General features: G+C 39.9%; 1 protein-coding gene and 1 pseudogene across 1 annotated transcript in view; both read right to left on the bottom strand.

Moving 5' to 3' along the window:
• CNTN5 (contactin 5) overlaps positions 1 to 24,464 on the bottom strand; it is a 1,527,443-nt gene that overhangs the window by 388,262 nt on the left and 1,114,717 nt on the right. The window contains exon 8 of the mRNA XM_065944251.1: positions 19,166 to 19,369. Coding sequence (XP_065800323.1) covers positions 19,166 to 19,369 — 204 coding nt within the window. The remainder of the gene's footprint in view (positions 1 to 19,165; positions 19,370 to 24,464) is intronic.
• Positions 707 to 12,809, bottom strand: LOC136174515 (small ribosomal subunit protein eS24 pseudogene; annotated as a pseudogene).

Raw genomic sequence — 24,464 nt, 5'->3', positions numbered from 1 at the left:
TAAAATGATTCATAGGGAGACTTAAGGTTATTTTTAAATACTTTATTTGATGCTCAGAGAAAAATCAGATAGATCATATTAAGAACAGCAGTGCAAGGTAAAAGAAGGAAAAATGGCAAGTGCAGGAAAATGGGAATCTTGTTAATACTAGGCATGCGTGTGTGCTCAGTCACTCAGTTGTGTCCTATTCTTTGGGTCCCCATGGACTATAATCCACCAGGCTCCTCTGTCCACAGGATTCTTCATGCAAGAATACTGTATTGGATTGCCATTTCCTCCTCCACATGATCCTCCCAACCCAGGGAATGAACCTAAGTATCCTGCATCTCTTGCATTGGAAAGTGGATTCTCTACCACTGAGCCACCTAGAAACTGCTAGGAAGATTGTCTATATAAAGTGAATAGACTTATGGCACCCATGGCAGCTCAGTTATGAGGACAATCCACTAAAAGCAGCATACTGATCCAAATTTCACAATCTAAACTTGCATGTAGATCTTAAACTACCCCTTTTATCTAATCCTCTCTCTGAAGGAATAGCAGGAATAGAATGACCCCACTCGTGGAATTTGGGTGATACATATAAAGATCTGGGTTCTCTTGAGACCTCTCATGAGAGCAGTCTTTATTTTTTTAAGGTCTTAGTTTCTTAATTCTCTCATAAAAAATCTGCACAATCACCACAGACATGGTCACTGTAGAATCTTTACTCCTTTTTGTCAGCATTGTCATTGACCTTTGTAGCCCCTCTAACTTTCTTCAATCTGTTCTTACATTCCTTTTGAAATTGTCTTGAGGTCTTCCTCTTCTCATACAGGCCATATCGTACAAGCCTGTGTTTGGGCTCAATCTTCCTCATGTAATTCAAGGAACTGCAAATAACTTCAAAGCCAGCCATCCTGCTCCCACTAAAATGAGTTCTGAATCCAAAAACAAAAATGACATCTGGTGTGATCTTGTACATTTTGACTAGTTTTCCCCAAATTTTTGTCTTAGGTACTGTTGCCTTTCCAGGGTGAGGAACATCAATGACAATTTTTTCCACTGAAGTAGTCTGTTGACCATTAACACCCAGGTATGGATATTTACTGTATTATTCACGATGGTGGCTCCAGTCTTGATTCTTAAAGATACTGCATAGTCTACTAGCTGACTATGTTTCTGGGAGGGCCTTATGACTCACTGGACCTGAAAAAGGAAGTGTTTTTGCATCTTAGGGAGAGAGACCATTTGCCTTTAATTATTCCTAGCAGCTTCACTTGGGAGAGGGTTACTGGGGTTCTTGGGGGAGAGAGGGGAGCAGAAGTACTCCCTGCATTTTGACAAAGAATTGTGGATTGATCATGCATTTCCCTTACATTACTGGAATTAAAAACTCTGGTTTTCAGGACCACTCTAGAAATTCTGACTGAGTAGATCTTGAGTATAGCCCAATATTTCTGTTTTTTACAAGCACCCTAGATTATTCTCATTCAAGTGTTTTAAGGATCATAGTATTAAAAGCTTGTCTATTAAATGTAATTTTATAGATTTTCAAAACATTTTGATAATTTTAATGCTAAATGTTATTTAAAATTAAACAGAGAGTGAATAGAAATAATATGAAGGAAAATATTTTATTTTGAAATACCTTAAGTATGGGAAGCTATATGTTGGCAAAGTGGAATAATCCTATGGGGGTGAGTTGGAGCTGCAATTTGCTGATAATTTTGTAAGTTATCTTAGTTTAAGAAGTATTCTACTGTGTAAATAATAAAATCTCTAAATTTTTAGATGACACTGAGCTCTCCTGGATTGTGAAATATCGAGCTGGCAAATACAATTTGCATGACAGTGGCATAAAGTTGTGGGTGGGTATTATGAATGTGGCAGATGGATTTCAATATGGACAAACAGAAAATGCTTTTACAATAAAATCTAAACCATACTTATTATATGGTAGATTTTATTCTCTTTACTATAATGAAGAAGCTGTGTTATTTTAGGTAAATTATTTAAACATTTGCAGCAGAGTTAAGAAGTAAAAGTGTATCTCAGAAGAGAGAACCAAAAGAGAAGGAATTGAGTCAGAAAATTCTGGAGTATTTTTTGATCAGATAATATGACTGAAGACACGTGATGGAATATACAACTTCTTCCAGTGTTGCTACCCCTTACCCCAACCTCTATTAAAACATCAATTCTGAACAGAGGAGTTTGAATTTACACAGTGCATAACAGCAGCAACACCAAACAATATAGTAATAGAAGCAGTCTAGGAAAGTAGTTTCTTACTGCAATTACCCACACACTAGTGAAATGTAGTGTCACTTGTGTCATAAATAGTGTGTGAATTGCTAATTTTTACTAAAGCTCACTAGGTATCAAGCATTGTTCTAATTGATTTGTATTTATTAATGAATTTGATCCTTGCAATAACCCCAGGACACAATTATCCATACTATCCCTATGTTCAGATGAAATAAATCGAAGTACAAGCAGGTTAAGTTTCTTGCTCCATCATAAAGTAGGAGGTAAATTAAATCTGGTTTTGTGACTGATTTACTTTAAACAAAATTATAAAAATACATTCTAGTTTAAATCTCTTTAATGATGCCACTGTTACGAACTTGCTTTCTGTTAGCTTCCTTGACTGATAGTAAAATAGGTGGTGTTATAGCTAGTTCACTGGTATTGTACCTGAAACCATTTTTATCTTCTATAGCCTAGAACATAGACGTACTCTGGAAAGTGAATTTTGAATAAGAAAATTATTCACCTACTGTGAACTTCAGAAAACAGCATTTGAAATCCATTGATCTAGGCAAAAGGCAAAGATTGTTGTAATTAGAAGTGCAAAGAAGAATGAAATTGCAGAATTTCAAATTGCAATAGATTTCACAGGGCTTGCCAAACCTATGGAATATATATGAAGTCAAGAGACTGGGCAGGCTTCCTTGGTAAAGAATCCACCTGCAATAGGTCAGAAGGTCCCACTGGAGAAGGAAATGTTTAAAGGAAATCACTCCAATATTCTTTCCCGGGAAATCTGAGGGACAGAGGAGCCTGGTGGGCTATAGTCCATGGGGGACAAAAGAGTAGGACATGGCTTAGTGACTGAACAACAATGACAACATAAGATTGGAAGGACTCTGATTGATCCAGAAATATTTGCATTAGATGTTTAGAAGAAAAATGATCTCTAACAACAGATATCAGTTGAAGAAGTTAGTTTGTGGGAAATTTTAAACTGAAAACAGAAATAAAAGTGCCCAATATAGATGAATATTTAGAAATACTGATGGGGCACAGGAGTAGAATCTTGAGGAAACAAACACCCACATTTGGAAGGATAAGCCTTCTTAAGTCCTTCAGGGGAAACATGCCAAGTGTAAACAAACCAGACAAATGGGTAAAGACACATCCAGAGCAGTAGGTAAAAGGAATGATTGATTTAAGGAGTAGATTAAAGAGACACAGTGAAAGGTACAGATGAACCTGTTCAAGAGCATATGTGTATGCTGTGCTTAGTTCAGTCATGTCTGATTTTTTTTAATCCCAGGGACTGTGGCCCATTAGGCTCCTCTGTCCATGGGATTCTCCAGGCAAGGACACTGGAGTGGGTTGCCGTTTCCTTCTCCAGAGGATCTTCCCAACCCAGGGGTCAAATCCACATCTCCTGCATCTCCTGCATTGCAGGCTGATTCCTTATGGTGAGCCCCCAAGGAAGGCCACAGAACATCTACAGCCTGGTAAGTCGGGGGGAAAAAAAAAGAAAGAAAGAAAGAAATATTTTCAGGCTTAAACCGATTTTGATAGGTCAAGAATGATGAAGACTGAGAAAAACCTGGTGTGTCTGACAAACAGAAACTTGACAGATTTTGAGAAAACACCTTGAGTGGTTTGTTGAGGATCAGCACCAGATTACAGACTATGGGATATATTTATGAGGAGACCATGAGGAAATATAGCATGGAGGCAGTGAGTAGACTAGTCTGACAATAGAAAAGGAAGTCAGATTAAAGGTAGTGGATTACAGTTTCCATTCAAAGACTAACTCGGAGTTCGTAGTTCTTTACTTAAGAATGCTATATTCACCATTACGATGTCAGTTATCAGAAGTTTACATTCTTTGGACTTTTAATTCCTAAATAACAGTATCAAGTCTACATATAGGCAACCAGAAAAAGTCTAAATTAGATTAATATTTAAGCCATTTACCTTATTATTTGTAAGCACTTATTAAACAATTCTTCAAAGTTTCTAAGACGTATTAAAGGATTTAATAAAACAATGCACATTGTTTTCTTTGATAAAATTTTTTGTTTCCATAGATAAAAGTTCACATTGTTTTCATAAATCTGCTTGAGGATAAAATGACTGACTGGCAAGGACATCTGAGCAAATTATTCAGAAATCATCCAATGATTCTTGACATTTTTAGTTAACTTGTAGCATATAAAGATAGTAAGTTTTCCAGACAGACATAATAAGTAAAGGATTTATTATTTAATATTATTTCTGTCCTTTATTACTAAAGGACAGAAAAATAAATAAAGGATTAATAAAAGCCAAACTAGTATCTTATATTCCTGCTGAACTTGACATAAAAACTTAACACTATTCAGCTTTTATAACATAAATAAATATCCTCCAGTAGGAGTGCCCTGGTCACAAGTTTCCAAGTTTCTTGAAACTATTCATAAGTTGAAAACTCTGAAGAAAGGATTCAAAGAAGAAAAAGTCTCCTGGGTTTAGGATAAAACATTTAATACCCAGTACAGAATCTAGTACTAGTATGTACAGCCTGGTATACTGGAGTGGGTATAGCTTTTCCCTTCTCCAGGGGATCTTTCCAACCCAGGGATCGAACCCAGGTCTCCCGCATTGCAGGCAGATTCTTTACCAACTGAGCCACAAGGGAAGCCCAGGAATACTGGGGTGGGTAGCCTATGCCTTCTCCAGTGGATCTTCCTGACCCAGGAATTGAACCGGGTTCTCCCGCTTTACAGGAGGATTCTTTACCAACAGAGCTATCAGGGAAGTAAAGATACCCTATGTCCAATGGCAAAGAAGAAGCCCAGAAAGATGTTAGGAGAGGCGAAATCACGTTTATAATCAAACCCCATACCAGCCAGAGATGCTAAGAGGGCTCAAACAAACCTTGTATGCACTAGGACCCAGAGACTCCACAGAGACTGAGCAAAAAATGTTTCAGTGTCTCCTGCAGAGCTACGGGCCAGCAGTGGATGCTGCAGGGGCAGAGGCTCTGGGTGCAGCAGACCTGGGTGTGGCATAAGCCCTCTTGGAGGAGGTCCCCATTAACCCCACCATAGAGCCACAAGAACTTACACAGGACTGGGAAACAGACTCAGGGAAGGCACAAACAAAACTTTGTGTGCACCAGGTCCCAGAAGAAAGGAGCAGTGACCCCACAAGAGACTGACCCAGACATGCCCATGAGTGTCCAGGAGTCTTTGGCGGAGGAGTGGGTCGGTGGAGGCCTGCTGCAGGGTCGGAGGCACGGACTGCAGCAGTGCATGAATGGGACCTTCTGAAGGAGGGTGCCATTATCTTCATTACCTCCACCATGGTTCGGCCTCAGGTCAGACAACAGGGAGGGAACACAGCCACACCCACTGACAGAAAATTGGATTAAAGATTTACTGAGCATGCCACCCATCAGAACAAGACCCTGTTTTCCCCTCAGTCAGTCTCTCCCATCAGGAAGCTTCCATAAGCCTCTTCTCCTTCTCCATCAGAGGGCAGACAGAATGAAAACCACAATCACAGAAAACTAACCAATCTGATCACAGGGATCACAGCCTTGTCTAATTCAGTGAAACTATTAGCCATGCTGTGTATGACCACCAAGGTGGACAGCTCATGGTGGGAGAGTTTTTCTCCCACTGGAGAAGGGAATGGCAAACCACTTCAGTATTTTTGCTTTGAGAACCCCGTGAACAGTATGACAATGCAAAAAGATAGGACATGGAAAGATGAACTCCCCAGGTCAGTAGGTGCCCAATATGCTACCAGAAATCAGTGGAGAAATAACTCCAGAAAGAATGAAAAGATGGAGCCAAAGCAAAAACAAAACCCAGCTGTGGATGTGACTGGTGATGGAAGTAAAGTCCGATGCTGTAAAGAGCAATATTGCACAGGAACCTGGAATGTTAGGTCCATGATTAAGGTAAATTGGAAGTGGTCAAACAGGAGATGGCAAGAGTGAACATCGACATTTTAGGAATCAGCAAACCAAAATGGGCTAGAATGGGTGAATTTAACTCAGATGATTATTATGTCTACTACTGTGGGCAAGAATAACTTAGAAGAAATAGAATAGCATTCATAGTCAACAAAAGAGTTTGAAATGCAGTACTTGGGTGCAATCTCAAAAATGACAGAGTGATCTCTGTTCATTTCCAAGGCAAATCATTCAATATTACAGTAATCCAAGTCTATGCTCTGACCAGTAATGTTGAAGAAGTTGAAGTTGAATGGTTCTATGAAGACCTACAAGAACTTCTAGAACTAACAAGCAAAAAGGATGACATTTTCATTATAGGGGACTGGAATGCAAAAGTAGGAAGTCAAGAGATACCCGGAGAAACAAGTAAATTTGAACTTGGAGTACAAAAAGAAGCAGGTCAAAAGCTAACAGAGTTTTGTCAAGAGAACACAATGATCATGGCACACACCCTCTTCCAAAAACACAAGAGAAGACTCTACACATGGACATCACCAGATGGTCAACAGCAAAATCAGATTGATTATATTCTTTGCAGCCAAAGATGGAGAAGCTCTATAGAGTCAGCAAAAACAAGACTGGGAGCTGACTGTGGCTCAGATCATGAACTCCTTATTACCAAATTCAGACTTAAAATGGAGAAAGTAGGGAAAACCACTAGACCATTCAGGTACGACCTAAAGCAAACTCCTTACAATTATACAGTGGAAGTGAGAAATAGATTCAGGGGATTAGATTTGACAGACAGAGAGCCTGAAGAACTATGGATGGAGGTTTATGACATTGTATAGGAAGCAGTGATCAAGACCATTTTGAAGAAAATAAATGCAAAATGGCAAAATGGTTGTCTGAAGAGGCCTAACAAATAGCTGAGAAAAGAAAAGATGCAAAAGGGAAAGGAGGAAAGGAAAGATATACCCATTTGAATGCAGAGTTCCAAAGAACAGCAAGGAGAGAAAAGAAAATCTTCCTTAGTGATCAATGCAAAGAAATAGAGAAAAACAACAGAATGGGAAAGACTAGAGATCTCATTAAGAAAATTAGAGATACCAAGGGAACATTTCATGCAAAGATGGGCTCAATAAAGGCCAGAAATGGTATGGACCTATCAGCTGCAAAGGATATTAAGAAGAGGTGGTAAGAATACATAGCAGAACTATACCAAAAATATCTTCACGAGCCAGATAATCACAATGGTGTGATCACTCACCTAGAGCCAGACATCCTGGAATGTGAAGTGAAATGGGCCTTAGGAGGCATAACTATGAACTGGTGGACTTGATGGAATTCAAGTTGAGCTGTTTCAAGTCCTAAAAGATGATGCTGTTAACATGCTGCACTCAATATACCAGCAAACTTGGAAAACTCAGCAGTGGCCATAAGACTGGAAAAGGTGTTTTCATTCCCATTCCAAAGAAAGCTAATGTGAAGAATGCTAAAACTACTGCACAATTGCACTCATCTCACACATTAGCAAAGTAACACTCATAATTCTCCAAGCCAAGCTGCAACAGTACATGAACTGTGAACTTCCAGATGTTCAAGCTGGTTTTAGAAAAGGAAGAGAAACCAGAGATCAAATTGTCAACATTCGCTGGATCATTGAAAAAACAAGAGAGTTCCAGAAAAAAAAAAAACATTTACTTCTGCTTTATTGACTGTGCTAAAGCCTTTGACTGTGTGGATCACCATAAACTGTGGAAAATTCTGAAAGAGATGGGAATACCAGACTTTCTGACCTGCCTCCTGAGAAATCTGTATACAAGTCAAGAAGCAACAGTTTGAACGTGACATGGAGCAACAGACTGGTTCCAAATCAGTAAAAGGAGTACTTCAAGACTGACTGTTATCACTCTGCTTATGTAACATATATGCAGAGTACACCATGAGAAATGCTGGGCTGGTTGAAGCACAAGATGGAATCAAGTTTGCCAGGAGAAATATAAATAATCTCAGATATGCAGATGCCACCTCCCTTATGGCAGAAAGCAAGGAAGAATTAAAGAGCTTCTTGATGAAAGTGAAAGAAGAGAGTGAAAAAGTTGGCTTAAAACTCAAAATTCAGAGAACTAAGATCATGACATCTGGTCCTATCACTTCATGCAAATAGATGGGAAAACAATGGGAACATTGACAAACTTTATTCTGGGGAGCTCCAAAATGATTGCAGATGGTGACTGCAGCCATGAGATTAAAAGACACTTGCTCCTTGGAAGAAAAGCTATGACCAACCCAGACAGCATATGTAAAATCAGAGACATTCCTTTCCAACAAAGGTCCATCTGGTCAAAGCTGTGGTTTTCCAGTAGTCATGTATGGATGTCAGAGTTGGACTATAAAGAAAGCTGAGTGCCGAAGAATTGATGCTTTTAAACTGTGGTGTTGGAGAAGATTCTTGAGAGCCCCTTGGACTGCAAGGATATCCAACCAGTCCATTCTAAAGGAAATCAGTCCTGAATATTCATTGGAAGGACTGATGCTGAAACTGAAACTCTAATACTTTGGCCAACTGATGTGAAGAACTGACTAATTTGAAAAGACCTGGGTTCTGGGAAAGATTGAAGGTGGAAGGGAAAAGCGATGACAGAGAATGAGATGGTTGGATGGCATCACCAACTCGATGCACGTGAGTTTGAACAAGCTTCGGGATTTGGTGATGAACAGGGAGGCCTGACATGCTGCAGTCCATGGGGCTGCAAAGAGTTGGACACGACTGAGGGACTGAACTAAGTATAATTTAGAAGAGAAAAAGAGATAAGCTAAGTATATTCAAGTCCATTCTGATGACCATATTTTCTTGGAATAAATGGGCTGATCAGGAAGTAAGAATGACTTTGCTGAATCTCACTGTCTGAGTAGCAAAACCAATTCAGATGTTTGAAAGAGAGAGTAGAACAGGATCCATTCCGTCTGTAGTTTATCTGGAGCAAAGCCAGCACAGAAGGTTGGAATGGAACAGGGGTACATTTTAACTGATGTTTAGTCCAACACAGGTTGTTATTTCTGATTCAACGACTGTGACCATAATTGCTGAATTACCAGAAGAGTGTTAATAACCAGTTCTCTCTGGCTGTAGGATGGTAAGAACTCTGGTAGGCTTCTCAGGTGGTGCTAGTGGTAAAGAGCCCTCCTGCAAATGTAGGAGACAAAGGAGACATGGGTTCAATCCCTGGGTTGGGAAGATCCCCTGGAGAAAGGAATGGCAATCCACTCCAGTATTCTTGCCTGGACATTTTCATGGACGGAGTAACCTGGGAGGCTACAGTTCATTGGGTCATATAGTCAGACATGACTGAAGCGACTTAGCACACACTTATACAAGAACTCTGATACATAGCCTTTGCATTTTTTATGTTATAGTTACTCCCATCATGGTTGATCTCAGTCTATCAAGATATGAAGAGAGGCACACAACCAACCCTTGCAAGCAGGGAGAAGACAGCTTCAATACACTGCTAGAATAGCCAAGAATATTCCACACAATAAGTGATAAAAGTAAATTGCTTCAGGCTTCTCTTTGGTCTTTGTATAGTTTGCTGTGTCCTGTATTAAGACCCTTAACCACATCTGCAAAAATCCCTTTACTATATAAGGTAACATTCAAAGATTCCAGGAATTGGGAAATGGATGGCTTGGGGACATTATGCAACCTACCACGATCTTCAAGGTTATGCCATTTTTCAATATTTTCCCACTACCTTTAGGACCTGCCTTATTCAGTGGTGAATTAATGTGGCTGATTCAAAACGTATGTAAGTATGTGATTCTGTGCATAATTTTCTCATCGACACAATTCTTGCTTTAAAAGGAAATCTGATGTCTACACAAGGATGTTCATCCTTGGCTGATGACTTTGCCTGTAGTTTGTTTAAAAACGCCATCAGACTTACCACCACCACCAAATATTAGGTTATCTGCATCTACAGTCTTTTTACTTTTCTCCCCAGTGTGACAACTGATGAATTCTCTAATAAAGGCCACACTCTTTCTGCATGCATTCTGACTATATCCTAAATCATTAACCAAGCTACTTCCTTAATTATTCTTCTCTCTTTAGCACTATCCAACTTGAGGGATGGCAAAGAACCCAAGGACTATTTTTATTAATATTTTTCTTTCTTTTCTTCTTTTCATCCTCTCTGTACCACTTTGGAGCCACTATAGCCCTGGAGAAGGGTCTGAAGAAATCCCTTCGAACCTACTTTAGGAAGGAATTCGACCTTATAGGCAAAGATTCTATCTGGAGCAGAAGAGGAGTGAGGAGCCCAGTGTTGTACACAGTGGACTGTGGGAAGATGCTTTGCTCTAGTGAACCTATTATCACAATGTAATGTTCTTCTCTGGACCTAGAAATGCATTTAGTATCACATATGATATCAGTAGATCAATCTAAACATTTCATTTTTAATTCATACTTGCTTGTTTATATTTTCCATCCTTTCATGTTAATATTCATAAGGTTTTTAGAACAATGCCTCACATGTATCATTAATTGTAAATGTTGATTGAGTAAAAATAAAAAATGCTGATTGAATAAAAATAAGATAAACTGAAAAAAAATCTTCAGAACTAGACTGAGAACTCAAATGACAGTAGAAATAAAAGTATGAGCTTGTCATACATAAGGCATAGATAGAAAAACCTTGAAAGAAGACCAGAGATAATAGTGTAGGGGAAGCAGAAGTGTGTTGTATCAAGGGAGAGATACAGCAGTTGTAGGAATAAAAGGCTGTCAAAAGAGAGAAGTGGTTAAAGGGGGGTGATTAATAAATTCTTGTATGCTTTGCAGAATATTGGCCCCTTGTTCACTACCCTACAAACCATTAGCAAAATTCTGTATTACTTATAAACACTTTTGAAGCTAGATTTATTTGTCTTGTTTATGATGCAATGATCTGTGAGAGTTCTCCATGGAGCACTGAACCAGGGCAGGCAGATCCTGTGATGCAAGGTTCCACTAGTATTTTGTGTACTATCACCCCTTGTGTTATATTGTAAGCTACCTAAGGACAATTACTGCATCTGTTTTGCCCTCCATTATATCCCCACTGTTTAACAAATTGTCTGGCACAAAGTAGGTGCGCAACAGATTTGTTAATGTGTGAGGATAATTTTGCACAGTGCCAGCAGAGGAAAATCTGATCATGTTGTTCGTGTGCTTGCTATCCTCTAAAGTTTCCCCTCTATACTCTGGATCATTTTTGCATGTCTAAATGACCTTGGACAGAATTTTTACTCCCTGCAATTGCCGCTGTAGCCAGATCTGTGGAGACACAAACAGTTTCACTCAGTTGCAACTTGAGAGCATCTTGTAAATGCACATGGGGGTTAACGGCCTGTGGAGTCAACTTTAGGAGTGAAAGCCCATTGATATGTCTGCCAAGGAGATTATCCTGAATGCATCTCATAATGCTCTGGTACTGTGGGACCAAGCTTCAGCTGCCTGTTCAAAGTGGTCGTCTCCATAATGCAACCCTGCTTTTCACTATCTCACTCCTCAACCCCACCCCAGCCCACACTCCTGCTTTCTGGAATACATTTCATATAAACTACCTATAAACAAATTTTGTTCCAAGTCAAAATAATATATTTTACAATAGTTTATAAAACTTCATTTTTACTTAAAGGGAAATAATTTGCCTATGTATATAGTCTCTGTCATTTTTAGAAAGGTCTTCCTTTTTTCTGAGAAGTGCAAAAAATGTAATGTTCTGAAATGATTTTTATAGCTAACTCTATGGTCACAGCATATTAAAGGTAATTTTTATATTCAAACCCCTGCAGAGGTGTTTGCCGAGTTTGCAGAAATATCCAATATAATGCCTGTCTCTGCAGTGGTTTGTAAAACCCAGCAGGAATTGCAGCTGACTATGATGCAAAAATGGAATCATCCATGATCATATTCTATTTTTATTTTCAGACTAAATGTTTAATATAAGCCACCTACTTGGGAAATCATTCAAGAATATGTCCTTTTAACGAACACACTCTTCAATTACTATTTTGAAGAGAGATCAAATAGTAATGTAAAAGTCTTTTGAATTAAGAACAATTCCAAACTATTCAATGCCTTTCTGTGAAGGCAAAATTGTTAGTTGCTCAGTTGTATCAGACCCTTTGTGACCCCATGAACTGTAGCCTGCCAGATTCCTCTGTCCATGCCATTATCCAGGCAAGAATAAAGGAGTGGGAAGCTATTCCCTTCTCCAGAGAATCCTTTTTACCCAGGGATTGAACCTTGGATTCCTGAACTCCAGGTAGATTCTTTACCATCTGAGCCACCAGAAATGATATTAAATATTTCCTGGTTTGGGTTGTTTTTTTTTTGTTTGTTTTGTTTTTTTGCCTATTATATTGATATAAACTCTATATCCCTTCAGTAAGCTCAGTAATTTTTAATAGAAACAAGTCATTTAGCAATGTATATACATATTACATCTAAGAAGCTTGGACACTGTTGTGTGTTTCCCAATCCAGCAAGCTTGGTTTCTTTCTGAGAGGGCGTGACTTTGAGAGGTGGGTCAACAGTCAGCTCTGCTTCCATGTGAAGGCCTGGAACTGGCTGTTGGGCTGCAGACATTCACGTGCAAAAATGAGAAGTTTTTGCAGTCTGTGCCACAATTCACATTAAGAACTTTAGCTTTCCTTGGAAAGTTCACTCATGTCATTGAGACAAGCCTTTTGGTCTTATTGGATGTAGGGACAGGGAAGAGAATGGATTCCAATATTGATAGATGATATAGATGTTTAACATGCATACCGTAAGTCCTCCTTTGTTTGGCACCATTTCTTACGCCCACCCCTAGCTAACTTTGATTTCAGAGTTTTTTCAGGTTTCCATTGGGTACATGGTTTTTATTCCTTTCTTTGGATCCCTTAAACTTTACTCTAGGTTGGCTCAGTGGTAAAGAATCTACCTGCAACCAAGAGAAGCAAGTTAGATCCCTGGGTTCAAAAGAACCCCTCGAGGAGGAAGTGGCAACCCACTCCAGTATTCTAGCTGGGGAAATCGCATGGACCGAGGAGCCTGGTGGGCTACAGTCCATAGGGTGGCAAAGAGTCGGACACAACTGAGAAACTGAGCCTGACTAATCCTTAGACTCACATCCTTCCTTATCCTTCCAGAAATACGTCAATGTGTCTCATTTGTTAATGAAATGCTACCTCTCCTCATTGATGATATGAATATTTCTATGGGGTGTCTGAACAGAGAGGAGACAAATACAGGCACCCAGTCCATCAACTTGAGTGTACGCCCACTTCTTATTGAAATACTCATTTCCCTTGATTCCCTTGACACTACATTACTGTTTTTCCTCTTATCGCTCTCATCTCTTCTCGCTATCCTTTGTAGGGTTTTCGTTCTTTACCTTTCCATTGCAATTTGGATTAGTCAAGGCTTGGTCCTAAGCTCACTTCATTCCTCATTTCTTTCTTTACTTTTTTTCCCCCCAGGGAGTTCAGAGTGTTTCATTTGAACCCAGCCCCTCGCCACAAACTCGCCAGGACGTCAGAGTCCCCCCTCAGCTGGGCAGTACCACATCACTCCGCAGGGATCACAGCCTCCAGGGATGCCCCTCCGTGGTGGTCCCAGAGGAGACCGTGGAGGGGGCGGGGTGCTGGCGAGGGTGGGAGCCGAGGGCTGGCTTGCACACAGGTGGAAGCGTGGCTCACATCGCCTCCTTCACAGGTTTTCTTAATCACAGTAATGGTTCATTTATCATTTGCATTATGGAGACTCATGTTCATATTTCATCACTATTATTGAAACTGAACTGTGTTTGCATAGCAAAATTTTTAAGAGAAATCACATTCAAAGTGTATCTCATTATTATTTTCTTGTTATATTCAATTTAAAGTTTTGGTCATGAAAAACAGGTCCAGGAGAACACACATGTCCACAAATACCTTTAAAATCTGTAGCAATATGATACTGAATGTTAATTGTATACTAATCATTTGTTAACATCTATTTATTTTCAGCTTTTACAGTTAGTCTATGGGAAAGTTTAGAACTCTTGGTTATATTTACAGGAGAGACAGAGTAAAAGTGGCAGATGAAAAGACATAAAAGTAATGTAGAAAAGGTAAGGGGAAAGCAGGAGTGAAACTATCACTTCATGTAAGAAAGTCAAGAATTATTTCCAAGAGTTAAGAGGATAGTAGAGACAAGCACATTGTCAAATTAAAAAGGAAACAACAGAAAAGCACTATATAAATGTAATATGTGGGTGGATAGAAGAAACATGTATATCATATGAGGGAGTAAACAGTTATTCTCTAAACTTGATTAAACAAGAAGCACAGTTTATATGAAAACCTTGGGAAGAAAACTATGAGAAGTTAAGCAACTGGCTTTAGGGAATGAGATTGAATGTAAGAGAGGTTTGGCTCCCCGCCCCCACTCTTATCAGCACTTATAAACCTCTACATTCCTCTCATAAGGGTATCTCTCTATGTTAAAAAATAAAAATTAGCAGACAATCACCAAGAAAACAACAACCTCAGATAAATTATAGAAAGAACAAATGTGAATTTTCTAACTTTTCTAACGCAAATCTTAAAAAGACTGTTATTGAATGATGTAATTGAAATTTAGCAGATGTTTTCCACCTGTTTCTTTTAACTTAGATGTTAACTTTAAAATAACAGTTTTATTTTAAAATTTTATTGAGCCTTTCATATAGTACCTCACAGTTTTTTTTTTAATATAGATGTTTGTAAAATAAAAATAAGTCAACAATTTCAACTGCTTCAGTAAATTCAACCAATATGACTAAAAATATTTTTTAACTTAGGGACATTATTTTAGTTATATAAGAAACAATGACTGAAAAGGCCAAAGTGGTATGCTCTGAAAAGGCCAGTGGGAATGAAAATCAACAGTCGAAGAGGAGGAACTGATTTTAGCAGGAGGAGGGAAAGTGGAGTATCTCTACTGAATTAGAATAAGGGAGGAACAGTATAAATGGAGATGTAGTTAGATTTGAATTTCCGTTCATAGGAAAATAAACTTGATACTTAAATAGTTTTGTAAAGCAGTGGGTAGAGAAGGAGGCTGTCCAGTTTGAGAAAAGAAGACAAGATTCCAAGAACTTTCGGGAGAGTTACAAATTGACCATCCACATCAACTTACTAGGATGGAGGGACAATGTTGAAGCTGGTGATCATGCATGCTGGTTGAGTATAACTTTCTAGTAGCTTTCAGGATCCAAAGCAGTCACAAATTAAGTGTATAGTGAGTCCATTAGGATTGGGGTTTTGACAAACAAGAGCAACAGAATCAGAAGGGCAAATGAGTTTAAATATCAGCAAACAAATTACACTAATCATTCTAGAAATGGTTGACAATGGAAAGTAGAAGGTAAATTTAAGTGCTATATCTGGGCCACAAAATTAAAGAAATAGAAGAGTGCTCGTCATGAGCACCAAGCTTTTATTCGCTAGTGAAGGTGAAATCAGTTTTGGATTCTGACTTCACATGTGCTTCTCTCCCTCGTGAAAGTCAATGTAATGTTTACAACTGTTGTGTAAAAAGCAGTCAGGACAGCCTAAATGACCTCAATTCAGTTCAGTTCAGTCGCTCGGTCATGTCCGACTCTTTGTGACCCCAAGAATCACAGCACGTCAGGCCTCCCTGTCCATCACCAACTCCCGGAGTTTACTCAAATTCATGTCCATTGAGTTCGTGATGCCATCTAGCCATCTCATCTTCTGTCGTCCCCTTCTCTTCCTGCCCCCAATCCCTCCTAGCATCAGGGTATTTTCCAGTGAGTCAACTCTTTGCATGAGGTGGCCAAAGGGCTTATCCAAAAGCATGGTATTATTACATCAGTTCAGTTCAGTCACTCAGTCATGTCCGACTCTTTGCAGCCCCATGAACTGCAGCGTGCCAGGCCTCCCTGTCCATCACCAACTCCCGGAGTCCACCCAAACCCATGTCCATGAGTCACTGATGCCATCCAACCACCTCATCCTCTGTCGTTCCCTTCTCCTCCTGCCCTCAATCTTTCCCAGCCTCAGGGTCTTTTCAAATGAGTCAGCTCTTTGCATCAGGTGGCCAAAGTATTGGAGTTTCAGCTTCAAATCAGTCTTTCCAACGAACACCCAGGACTGATCTCCTTTAGGTTGGACTGGTTGGATCTCCTTGCAGTCCAAGGGACTCTCAAGAGTCTTCAACAGCACAGCTCAAAAGCATCAATTCTTCGGTGCTCAGCTTTCTTCACAGTCCAACTCACACATCCATACACAACTACTGGAAAAATCAAATCCAAAGATGGACCTTTGTTTGCAAAGTAATGCCTCTGCTTTTTAATATGCTGTCTAGTTTGGTAATGACTTTCCTTACAAAGAGTAAGCATCTTTGAATTTCATGGCTGCAATCACCATCTGCAGTGATTTTGGAGCCCAGAAAAATAAAGTCAGCCACTGTTTCCACTCTTTCCACATCTATTTGCCATGAAGTGATGGAACCAGATGCCATGACCTTAGTTTTCTGAATATTGAGCTTTAAGCCAACTTTTTCACTCTCCTCTTTCACTTTCATTAAGAGGCTTTTTAGTTCCTCTTCACTTTCTGCCATAGGGGGGGTGTCATCTGCATATCTGAGGTTATTGATATTTCTCCCAGCAATTTTGATTCCAGGTTGTGCTTCCTCCAGCCCAGTGTTTCTCATGATGTACTCTGCATAGAAGTTAAATAAGCAGGCTGACAATATACAGCCTTGATGTATTCCTTTTCCTATTTGGAACCAGTCTGTTGTTCCATGTCCAGTTCTAACTGTTGCTTCCAGACCTGAATACAGGTTTCTCAAGAGGCAAGTAAGGTGGTCTGGTATTCCAATCATTTTCAGAATTTTCCACAGTTTATGGTGATCCACACAGTCAAAGGCTTTGGTATATAAAGCAGAAATAGATGGTTTTTTTGGAACTCTCTTGCTTTTTTGATGATCCAGCAGATGTTTGCAATTTAATCTCTAGGTCCTCTGCCTTTTCTGTATCCAGCTTGAACATCTGGAAGTTCATGGTTCACGTATTGCTAAAGCCTGGCTTGGAGAATTTTGAGCATTACTTTACTAGCATGTGAGATGAGTGCAGTTGTGTGGTAGTTTGAGTATTCTTTAGCATTGCCTTTCTTTGGGATTGGAATGAAAACTGACCTTTTTCAGTCCTGTGACCACTGCTGAGTTTTCCAAATTTGCTGACATATTGAGTGTAGCACTTTCATAGCATCATCTTTTAGGAGTTTGCATAAATTAGTGTAATGGAATTAGTTATTGTCTAGTCAACAAAATGTTACAATTTTCAAACAAAGATATTTCAAATTCTTGAGGAATTAATGAGAAAATACTCAAAATTTTACAAAAATGGCTTATAGAGAATCACTTCATTTGTAAGCTATCAACTAGATAAGTTTTTAAAATGCATGTCTATTTTCTTCATTTTTTTCACCCTATAGATATTTTTAAATAATTTTGAGTTTGGCCTACTATACACACAGTCATAGCTTTAACTGTAGTGATGGAATACACAGTGATGACTCTTCAATCTCTTTATCCAACCCAGTTATTTCTTGTGCATATTAGGATTATATATCAGTATAGGTACTGCATATTTCCACATAGATGTCCCATAAACATCTCATTATTCTTTTATCTGTCTTATCTCTTTTCATGAAAAGAATCATGACCCATCCGATGAACTAGGTGAAAGCTTCCTCCTACTCCAGAGCACCGTGTTTAATTAACCATCACATTCTGACAAGTCTACCTTGTTGGGATCCCAGGCGTGTTTTCTACCCTTCAGTGTTATTACTGCTGCCTTCATTCTGTCCCTCCTCACTTAGCTTCGGTAGCCTCTAAAGTGGTCTCCCAATTTTCCTTCTTATTTCTCATCTCTCCTCCATGCCGTTACCTAGAAGTATGACCTTTTGTAGTTCACTGCATCTCTTTAAAATTGGCTTCCTCATCTCTGAAAGAGATACTGCATTTATACATTCTACCTGATAGAATCATAGGATTATTGCTAATAAATACATGCATTATATATAAACTCTGGTTATACTGGTCATACTTCACTGCAGCACACACTCTAAACTAAGCATATAAGACCATTGAAATAGATTATCTTTTAAGCTTCACAATCCATCAGGATTCTCGAGCTCACTTCTTAATAATACCTTCATAGATTTTTTTATTGCATGACAGAGCAAGCCACATATCATATATCAACTGTAATATAGCACTTTACTTCTTTAATGCAATGCTTAGCTGTAAATGTAACGACAAATGAAGTATTTAAATTTGAAGATACTTTGGATATATGGCAATACCTCTAAATACAGAATCATCATTTCTGCCTGAATTGCACTTAAAAAGTTCCAACTGCTTCTATTATTGGAAAAGTAATAATAACAATTATGACTATGCCATGAAGTATTAAAAGCTGAACATTCAATTTGAAGGTGGCTAAAGTGAAAAAGTGATGAAAAATGAACCCTGTAAAATGCTTGCAATTTATACACATATGCTATATAGAGGCCCTAAAGAGCAACGAAAAGAACTGTGGAGTTTTTATTACAGTTCATCTTTTCAGAATCCCTTTCCTTTTCTGGCACTAGGGTAGTGCTATGGTTAAGAGTTCTCATCTATAGATCATCCCTTTCCTATGTAAGAAAATTTATTCTAAGATATGCAAATCTTAGACTAGAAGTGTAGGATTTCTAAATATTGCAAATGTCTTTTACTTTATTTGTGCTAGGTTTAAGTGTTTAGAAGGCTACTAATACATTTTTAAAGTGTTTTTATACAGAAGTACAGTTCTTACAGTACTGTGCTAATTTCAGATATACAGCATAGTGATTCACTATTTTTGCAGATGATACTCAATTTTTCACATTTGAAGTAGCTAACCATTAAATCCAGGTCAGGCAACTTACCATCATTACGCAGAGTCAGTGGTGTTGGAGGACTAAGTACTCGAGCATTCGTCACTGTGTTTTTCACCAGACAAATATAGCTGCCAACATCTGATGTTTGGACTTTAGAAATATAAAGGTTGCCTGTCTCCTGGGAAATGAACCGCCGGCTGTCTTCGGCCACAAAGGAAGGGAACTCGTTAAATACCCAGCTATAGATGATTTCTGAAAATATACAAAATTTAATGGTTGAAAGATACCTTATTTTATTAACAGTTAAACTCAAAACAACAAAGCCTTTATTAAGTGTTACATATGTTGCAAGATCATACATATGTGATTCAGATATCTATATCATTTTGTATTTTATGTTCAAAGAACTATAGCTCTTCATGATTAAAGGAAGATCTGAATATTTTATTTTTTAAATATTTCTTAAAGCCTTTATCCATTCATCTATGCATTCATTCACTCAATTCTAATGTGTGTTGAATGTGTTTTACATGACTGGCACTGTGATATGGTAGCACTGAAATTAAAAAGATGAGAGAGAGAGTTTCCCATTCTCAAAGATCAGTCTAATGAAGAGATCTACCCAAACCTATGGAAAACAATGTGGAATAAAGAAATGGAGATGTGCACTGTATCGAAAGGAAGATGAAGGAAAAGACACTTAAGCCACAAGTCAATCAGCAAAAACTTCTTCAGCTGAGATGCCTGAGCTAAATTCATTTACTAATTTTTTAACCAAATACTAGTTGAGGGTCATGGTAGGCCACGAATGCTCTCTAAGTGGGAGGAGAAAAAAAAAATGTCTGTGTTCTCATGGAGCTTTCATTATAGTGGAAAGAATACAGATCCAAAGAAAGAATACAGATCGAAAATAAGTATTTGTCAAGTGGTAATAGGTGCTGGGAAGAAAGCCAAAGCATGAATAAAGAGCTGGAGAATGACAGGGGTGAAAAAGACATGGAATTTATATTTTAAAACTCTGACTGCTGGGTAGAGATGAGATAGTGTGAGGACAAAGCAGGGACCAGGGGAAGGAGAAGCAGGAGGAATAACATCCACTAGCCCTAGTGGCTATTTTCAAAACAGACATGCAATATGTAAATGATTTGCACTAGAATGGTGCTTAGTGGTAGGGACAGTAGTGGTAAAATGGTGAGAAGTGATTGGTTCTAGTAAAAATGTGATGTTAGAGCTGATTGGAATTGCTGATGGATTGATTATGAAATGTAAGAAGGCAAAAAAGATTAGTCAAGGAGTAAGATTTTGAGCCACCACGACAGTTCTGAGTTTACTGGAGTGAAAAATCCAAGAAAGGGAATTAGAGGTTAGAGATACTGGAAATAAATCCAAATGACTAACACAGATTAACATGGTGTGTATGCTGTGTTAAGGAACTTGTGCTCTATCCTGGATGTTTTCTAGCAAAGAGTTGACATAAATATGTACATCTGTAGGTGTAGGGAAAGAACAAATTAGCCATGATGGCACAGTCAGGCTCTCTCACACCATGGCCTCTCACTCTTGCCCCACATTTTGTGAATAATAATTACGTAACAGCTGAGATCACTTAGAGCACTGTGCATGCCAGTCATGAGGTACTTGCTTGGCCACAGGCTACTTTGTACCATACACCTGTAGAAATTTCCGCATGAAAGCTGCTGCTGCATTGGGACTATATTGGAGTGACATCATGGCTATCTTATGTGAGGTTATGTTAGGGTTCCATTATGGCCATATTATGGTCATTTCTGGATGCTGCTGCAGCTGCATTAGCCAGGAAAGAGGCTATGTTATGGCTGCCATGCCAGCCAGGAGAGAGTAAATGTGTCTGCAGTTCCTATGGCTCCTCACATCTTCTTCCAGCCTCCTAGCTTGCCCCTTGGGTTCAGCGATCAGTGTGAACAGCAAGATAATTGACATCATGGACAGGAACAGTGATACAATTGGTATAGGCGGCAGGATACCCAGCAGGTAGAGGAGCCCGAGGCTCCAGTGGATGGAGGAAGCCAGTGGCCACCTTATAGCATATGGTACCATGTGGCCACGATCTTCTCAGCGTGGATTCTGGTGGAAGACTGGGAGGCAGTGGACAGTTCACTGGCTAGCACTGAAAAGGCATTACAGGCAGTGAATTCCTGTTTGCTGAACAAGGCAGCATGCACTGCCGCTGGCCCCATCGGGTGGATTTTCCTGACTGCCCTGAAGGTGAATATGGATCATGCCCTATGCAATGCCGCACCCATGAAAAGGGTGCAGAGAGGCTTGGAAGAGCTAGAGCAATGTATATTGATGTTAGGGGCTTGTGGCCCTAAACCCATGGCCTTGAAGAACCCAGCATCTCTGACAGTGAGACAGGAAGTGACAGTGATGATGAACATTATGAGATTAAGGATAATGATGATGGACCTTGTGAGACTGCAGATACCTGCTTGGCAGCGAGGCCTATTGTACAGCAGAAAGTAAAGCATGAGCAGCCTATGGCCTGGCGGGACATCTTCAAGGGGCCCCCAATGTGACCGAGTTCACAACATATCAATCATGTACTCAGGTGGAGTTGGTTGACTTGGGTAAGCAGTTTTGGCAAAAGCATGGTGGGGGGTGGGGTGGGGGGGACCATTAGCAACATGGCTTTTGTGACTTTGGGACACAGGGGTGGACAGTATCATATGTGTTAGGGATGAAATAGAATCAGTCCAGTTCAGTTCAGTCGATTAGTCATGCCTGACTCTTTGCGACCCCATGAACTGCAGCACTCCAGGCCTCCTTGTCCATCAACAACTCCTGGAGCTTACTCAAACTCATGTCTGTTGAGTTGGTGATGCCATCCAACCATCTCATTTTCTGTCATCCCCTTCTCCTCCTGCCTTCAATGTTTCCCAGCATCAGGGTTTTTTCCAATGAGTCAGTTCGTCACATCAGGTGGCCAAAGTATTGGAGTTTCAGCTTCAGCATCAGTCCTTCTAATGAATATTCAGGACTGATTTCCTTTAGGATGGGCTGGTTGGATCTCCTGGCAGTCCAAGGGACTCTCAAGAGTCTTCTCCAACACCACAGTTCAAAAGCACCAATTCTTCAGTGCATAGCTTTCTTTATAGTCCAACTCACATCCAGGCATGACTACTAGAAAAAACATAGCTTTGACTAGATGGACCTTTGTTGGCAAAGTAATGTCTCTGCTTTTTACTATGCTGTCTAGGTTGATCATAACTTTTCTTCCAAGGAGCAAGTGTCTTTTAATTTCATGGCTGCAGTTACCATTTGCAGTTATTTTGGAGGGGTGGCATCTATAACTATTTATACTTCATTGGACAAAGGTTGCAGAATGCTAGACTACACATGCAAGGGAGACCTAACCAAATGCACACCTTCGTGGAATGGATTAATGCTGTCACCCACATTATGTGGTCAAAGGTGGGATAGCTCCTGGATACTGTGAATAAATGGCATATGTATACCAAGCTGACCCAAATGATGAGAGAACTAGGGAGAGAGCATTGATATTTAACCTAAATACCCGAGGCTCAGATGGCAAGCATTTCACTGGTAGCATTCAATATGCCATTTTGAACAATGCCCCATCTATAGCTATTGAATCCAGGACTGCTATTCTTGTCACCTATGTGTGGTGCCACATCTATGAGGAGGCCTTGATAGTGGCTAGCTTGGAGAAACAGAGGTATGGCAGGAGGCAAAGGGGATAAGAAGTGTGAAGACCCTGAAGGGGGCCTGAGCTGGTAAAGGCCCCCTCCTGGTGATGAGAATGCAAGTGTGGGCTGATTGTTGGCAGCGGGAATTGATAAATAAAACTGACACACAGCCTAATGCTCTGCTCCCAGAGCTATGGAGGCAACTGAGACCATAGCAGCAGTTTACCAAGTTTGGGGAGCATCCACAGCAAGAGGTACAGGTGGTTCAGTTCAAAGATTACATGGCGTCCAAGAATGTTCTTTTGGATGATGCCCTTTTCCACTTTGAATAGGGCTCAGACCAAGGTGCCCTCCTGAAGAGTCAGGGACCGGAGACCGCATGTAGAACTTGTAATTCACTGGTCACTAGCTAATGTACAGAAAGTAATGGCCCTAGCTGACACCAGTGCTGAAGGCAACCTTGTTTACATCTAGCCAGAGCTGTGTCCTTACCTTTGGAAACTGGAAGGCTCCCTATGTGAAAGGCTTTGTTCTATGATATATGATGTAGGTTTAAGCTGTGTTCTATAACGTATATCTAGAGCAGTGAACTGTAAAGGCTATGTCCTGTGATGTGCTATTACCTTCTCATTCTCTTGTGAATTTAGAACAGTGTGAAAGCATTTGGAATCATGAGGTGCCCCATGAATGCCAAAATTCCCCTCCTTGAAGGTGTGGGCCTGGCGCCTGTAGGGGGTTTTCACAGGTCCTTGATTAAAAAAGATCCTGAAGGGGTGGAGTTGACACTGTGGAGGCTTTCCTGCAATTTTACAAGGACAACCAGTGGACTAGACTTGGCCAAGGAAGATAAAGGCACTCCACAGTGGGTGGCTCTTCTAGCCTCATGAGGGCAAGGACTGCAACATGAGTTCCAGGTGATACCTGGCATTGGGTTTTGCTGTGTGTTGGGGATGTAACTATTTGTTGTTGTAGCATCTACTGCTGTTGCAAGATGTAAATTCAAGAATCAGTGTTACTCACCAAGGGACCATCACAAGAGATGGATTGCATGTGGATTGTGAGGTGAGAGACGGTGAAGGGGTGGAGTTTAGGGAAAGAGCAAATTAGCCAAGATGGCGTGGTCAGGCTCTCTTGCCCCATGGCCTCTCACTCTTGCCCCACGTTTGGTGAATAATTATTATGCAGTATCTGAGATCATGGCATCCGGTCCCATCACTTCAGGGCGAATAGATGGGGAAACAAGGGAAACAGTGACAGACTTTATTTTCTTGGGCTCGCAAAACACTGCAGATGGTGACTGCAGCCATGAAATTAAAAGATGCTTGCTCCTTGAAAGAAAAGATATGATAAACCTAGACAGCATATTAAAAAAGCAGAGACATTACTTTACCAAAAAAGGTGCATACTGTTAAAGCTATGGCTTTTCCAGTAGTCATGTATGGGTGTAAGCTGAGCTCCAAAGAACCGATGCTTTTGAACTGTGGTGTTGGAGAAGACTTTTGTGAGTCCCTTGGACTGCAAGGAGATCAAGCCAGTCAATCCTAAAGAGAATCAGTCCTGAAGATTCATTGGAAGGACTGAAGCTGAAGTGGAAGTTCCAATACTTTAATCACCTGATGTGAAGAACTGACTCATTGGAAAAGACCCTGATGCTGGGAAAG

This window comes from Muntiacus reevesi, chromosome 9 (genome assembly GCF_963930625.1).
Source record: "Muntiacus reevesi chromosome 9, mMunRee1.1, whole genome shotgun sequence".
NCBI classification, from domain to species: Eukaryota; Metazoa; Chordata; class Mammalia; order Artiodactyla; family Cervidae; genus Muntiacus; species Muntiacus reevesi.
The sequence above is the reverse complement of the archived record's forward strand: the minus strand, read 5'-3'. Positions and strand labels throughout refer to the sequence as shown.